Source organism: Schistosoma haematobium, chromosome 4 (assembly GCF_000699445.3).
Source record: "Schistosoma haematobium chromosome 4, whole genome shotgun sequence".
Classification (NCBI taxonomy): domain Eukaryota; kingdom Metazoa; phylum Platyhelminthes; class Trematoda; order Strigeidida; family Schistosomatidae; genus Schistosoma; species Schistosoma haematobium.
In genome coordinates, this window is record NC_067199.1 from 4,053,347 (window position 1) to 4,059,165 (window position 5,819).

Sequence of the window (5,819 nt, forward strand, 5' to 3'; positions counted from 1 at the left end):
CACTATCAATCCCATCTAAAAAAAATTTTTTTTTAACAGTGTATATGATTAATCACATTTTCCCACAATTATTCGTTTTGTCACTTTTTCAAAAAAAAAAAATGTTGTCACAAAAATAAACGGTTCAATTTCGTTTGTGTGTGTGTGGGTCATTAACAGTTTTACACATTATCATTGTTAGCTAAACAAGACATTAAATGACAGTATATTCATTTTTTTTGTGTTTGTTATTCTGTGACATCACTGTTATTTTTTTCACTCGATAACACACGGTATGTCTCACTAATATACATATCATACGCATCTCCGCATCTTTGTTTGTTATAACTGTAAATATTTTTTTTTTATATACATATCATATTCTCACAATTTTGTTGTTATTATAACCAGTGTTACCTCCGGACACTCTGGGGGGAGCTATGTGGAGATAACTCTAACAAGCTTATTTTGTAAATAGTTTTTAATATTATTTGTATTTATTTTGTCAATTTTCCACTGTATGTACATTCATCATTAAATGACTGTACGTGTTGTTTTAGTCATTGACCTTGAAGACACTTTCCGTTGAGCTACTACATAGCGTGACATATTCGTGCTGGTTAACAAATACATTACTACTCACGCATTCCTAGTTCTATCTTCATTTGTGATTGAGTTAATGGAAGTTTAAATCAAATACTATCTACATTTATAGACTATAATCGGAATATATCACATCCTACGTTGGACTATATCGCTAGAGAGTTCACCAACCTGCTCAGAGTCATCAAGCATTTATAATTGTGGATTTACATTACTGGACTTAATCAGAACACGCAACGTTTGGGCAATTTAAGTAACGTCCTTAATTATTATTGTATTTGTAACATTTAACTTGTATATATTAATATTACTATTGATTGTTATTAACTTTGTTGATACCTTTTGCGTTTATATATTGTCTGGTCCACCACATTTGTGTAGTCAGGACAGAAGGCCTACGGCCTATGTTATTCCTTTTCTAGTATGCTTCTGTGAGTGTCCAATCTTCTCTTGAAAGAGTCAATTGAAGGTGCGGACACCACTGCTTCAGGCAGCAGGTTCCAAGTATTGATGACTCGGTGTGAAAACCTGTATGCCACGGGTATTTTGTTCGTTCTTGGCTTTTCTACTTGCCTGCTATGTCCTCTGAGGTGTCCCGATCTAGTGAGAAGAAAGAGAAAGAATAAGTAAGGTTCGAAATCATTTCTCAGTATTCTGTACATCAAAATTAGATCTCCCCTTAGTCTGCGATAGGACAGAGTAAAGAGGTTCAGTTTTTCAAGCCGTTCTTTGTATGATAAACCCCGGAGTTCCGGATTTGCACGCGTAGCTGCCCTCTGTACTTTTTCTAGTATGTCCGCATCACCTTTTAAACAGGGGCTTGCAGTCTGAACGCAGTTCTCTAACTTATTTCTCACTAAGGATGTGTACACTGTGGTGGACATGGTAGTATCTAACGTAGTGAATGTCCTTTTTAAAGCTCAGAGGGTTCGAAACCCCTTAACTGCGACCTCCCGGCAATAGGTCGTCGTCTTAAGGTCATTACTCACTGTCACCCCTAGATCCTTATGAGACCGGACTACGGGTAATGTCCTTCCTCAGATTAAGAGGTGATTTGATTTTGATGCATAAAATTATTTTGGACCTGGATTATTCCCTCTTATTCTGCTTATCAGATCAGGGCAACTCATAGGACACAGCAGGCGAGTACGAAGGCTAAGATCAAACAAGATATACGTGACTTGTAGGTTTTCATACCGAGTCATTAATTCTTCGAACCGGTTGCCAGAGAAATAGTATCCGTCTCCTCAAATGACTCATCTAACGGAAAACTAGATGCCCTCAGAAGCTTACTATAAAAGGAATAACGCATGCCGTAGGCTTTCTTTCCTCACGACACAAATGTGTATCTAAAATCTTTCCAGCTAAAATTCCACTGATAACTTGAGGCGGAACCTCGGCCGATATAATCTGAATAGTTCAAACAGTAATAAGGAATACCCAACCTGCCTCGTTGAGATTCAGGACAAAACTGAGTTCACATTCGAGACTCAAAGGATCAGATCCAAATTTCCTTGGCAAAATAAGTAAACTTCTTGTGCCTTGTGATGTCATATTATTTTCTTATTTATTCGGCTGAGAAAAGATAGGACTCTTGCCATATTCATTCTACAAACTGACGGCAAAACAATTTAGTTATTAACGGAAGTTAATGGGAAACAATACTGAAAGTAACCTCCCCTAGTGTAGGAAGTAATTTCCTACAGGTGTAATTCTGAACTATTCTCTTGACTGTCGAGCCCATAGTTTTAGCTTAGCCAATGTCAGAATAAGTAAGCTATTCGGCTTGAAAACATTTATTTTTTTATAAAACGTAAGTTAACACTGTCAGTATACAAAATAAACAATACAGTCTATTAAACAGGGAGGAGAGACATAAATAGCAATAATAACTCCTCTGCACTCACCATACTACTCCAAAATGAACTTAAACGCTCTAAATCGAGAGGGAGTACATCCATTAAAGGCAAACAAGTATACAAAGATCCCAAACTTGTCACAGAATTATTTAGTGAACATTTTTGTTTCATACTAACTAACGAAAAACCATTTAATGATTCAGAACCAATCCCAGTAATTCCCTGTGAAATTACTAATGTAGAATTTAATGTACAAAATATCTCCAAGGCAATCAGTACATTGAAACACTCCTACACTGATGGACCAGATGGTATTCCATCTAGCATGCTAAAACGTGGAGGTTATGATGTGTGTTTCGCTTCTCAAACTATTCGCGATATCACTCTCTTCAGCATGTTACCCTACTGCCTGGAAAACTACACATATCATTCCCAAAATTAAAACAGGACCTGAAGCAAACGTTGAAAATTACCGGCCTATAAGCACAACTTCAGTGGTACCCAGAGTGATGGAAAAAGTAGTTAAGGCGGCCGTAGTCCAACATCTACTAACTAATAACTTCACCTCGACCTCCCAGCATGGATTTCTTAGGTCCAGATCATGCGATACATGCCTAGTAGACTACCTGAATGATATAACTCTGAGACGAGACAGCGGACTCCTTGTATCAGTCCTATTTTCAGACTTTAAGAAAGCCTTTGATAAGGTCCCACACAAAAGGCTACTCGTCAAACTAAAGTTCTTCGGAATAAACAACTCGCTGTACTCATGTTTCGCTTCGTTCTTAACAGAACGTAAACAAATGGTAAAGTACGATGACTGTCTCTCGTACCCTAGACCAATCACTAGTGGAGTCATCCAGGGAAGCGTATTAGGTCCACTTTTGTTTCGTATGTATATAAACGATATATGTAACACCATAGAATTTGGGAAACCATACTTATATGCTGATGATTTCAAAATAGTATACAGCTATAAGCCTGAGACACTAAGCGAAAGTGTATCCCAGATCCAAAAGGACCTCAATAACTTAACTATATGGAGTGAAAAATGGCAATTACCATTTAACCTCAACAAGTGCGGGATCATGCACTTTGGAAAGCATCCCTATAAACCGCAGCTTCACTTAAATAAAAGTAGCCCAAACACTCGAATCAGTACACGATTTAGGAATTAATTACACAAGAAGCCTGAACTTTGACGAACATGCCTCCTCTATTATATCTAAATCTAGACGGCTAATTGGTTTCATAATGAGAAATTTTTTTACAACAGAAGCTAAGCTTACTCTCTGCAAAATATGTGTACGGCCCTCCCTTGAATATTCCTCTTTTGTCTTCTCTAATATGAATATCACAGACAAGATAAGAGTAGATGTTCAAAGACGTTTCACACGCCAACTGCTAGGATGTAACTCTATTACACAGATAGATGTAAGCACCTCTCTTTAGAAACTTTATGGCACCGTAGGCTAGAAAACAATTCAATATTTCTCTACAAAGCGATATATGGACTCTCCTTTCTAACCTCCTGCCCGACTATGACCCACGACCCAGCCTATAGACTTGGAAACAACGCATATACACTACTTACCGTAAAACACCAAAAACAAATGCGTTGTAAGTTTTTTACAGTACGGTATAGTTTATTGTGGAACAGGCTGCCAATGCCTATCCGTAACTGTGATACGTTCACCAGATTCAAAAAGCTAATAACCCTATTTCTAGACTCTAAAGAGATTCAACATTTCCTTGAACTCCCGCCCACCAATGAGACACTTTATTACGGACCGCCTAGTATCTAGACAAAACAAGAATATAACGAGCCCGATTGTTACTAATATGAATATAATTTCGTTTTTCGGTGGAGGGATAGTAACACTGACACCAGGTGCTGTTGAGTTAGGGAGTCTGCCATAAACGTCTCCAGAAAAGCGTCTTTTATAGTGAGTCGGAGTATTCCCCGTAATTGAGTATACACAGATTTACAAATTAATTCGAAATTAAATATGAGCGCTACTACCCCACTCCCAAACTGGTTGTGGATGGGATAGAAATTGAAGGAAGCGCTGAATCACAGAATATATGGCTTATCCTTTCCTATTATTCATTGTTTATTAATCATGGCCTTATGCTCCTAACCCTAGCTTTCAGTGCCCAAATCTCTACAGGTTAAATGTACACTATTCTTCCTAAGTCATGCTTTTTTTTCTACTGCAAGTAGACAGATAGCTCAATCTTATGGATGATGATCTACTAAGGCCGATCATACAAAGCTCAAAATTTGGCCACAAAGTCTTGTGAGTTTCTCCATGTTTTATTTGTCTTACCCTGAAATCTTTTCTTTCTACAATTTTATACCCTCTCATATCTTTTGATTTGCTATTAGTCCTTACTTCTTTGAACCATTAGTTATTTTCATAGCAGTGTGATATACTGTATGGACATCTAACCCATAAAAGACTTTTAAACTATCTGATTTGTTTGTAACATGGACCTAGTAGAGACAGTGTATTCCAACCATGGGCTTTGATTAAAGCAGTTTTCATACTTACCACAAACGTAAGAGAGCTTAACATCACAAAAGGAGGAAGGGTGGCGTTACTGACCAGCAAACATGATGGTGGGGAGATAAATTCAATCCACCCATGTCTGTACGGCAGAACAATTTGTTTAATTACGGCTCCTTATGGTTTAGTGGAATGTCACAAACTCAAGTTATTGATGTTGATTTATCACACGAAATACCTCTTTAAATCGTGTTACAATCGTTGAAGTGGCTGCACTTCCTACCCAGAAATCCTATTACAAGCAAACTAGACAATTCGCTAATATACGAAGCCTACTCAAGACCCCATAATACCTGAAAAAAATAATAATACAAAAAAAAACGAAAGGGGCTCTAATAGTTTCGATAATAAAAGGAAGATAGCCAATTGTATATCGCAATACTGCTTCTAGCACTATATTTTGTTTAATTACCACACATAATCCCATACTCTCAGCTCCTTTCTGAATCGCCTCCATTTGTCAGTTGTGTGTCCACTCACACCTTGTTAACACTTATTTTCTTTAACCTATTAAAATGCTCTTTCTTAACAAATAGCTTAATAAAGAAAAAATTGACTGAGTATTCATACCTTAAACATTCCTTCATGAATATTGGCTACACTGCCTCTCGTCCTTTCTTTTACTTGCTCCCCCTTTCAGCCCCCTTGAGATATGGAACGAAAGATTTTATCCTGCACCATCCTCAAAGCCTTAGATATTCCAAAGGGACATAAGGTAGCAAATTTAGAAGCTCCTACCTTCAATGGACCTATCCTTGACCATCAGTTGCACATTCGCAACGCAGCCTTCATAAAACGCGCCAACTGT

At 37.5% G+C, this 5,819-nt stretch overlaps 1 protein-coding gene across 1 annotated transcript; it reads left to right on the plus strand.

Annotated features, from left to right (window-relative positions):
- Nucleotides 1-2,365: 2,365 nt before the first annotated feature.
- Nucleotides 2,366-5,819, plus strand: MS3_00007227 (uncharacterized protein). The gene has a single exon (XM_051215479.1). The coding sequence runs from the start codon at nucleotides 2,786-2,788 to the stop codon at nucleotides 3,617-3,619; it is 834 nt and encodes a 277-aa protein (XP_051065990.1). The 5' UTR covers nucleotides 2,366-2,785; the 3' UTR covers nucleotides 3,620-5,819.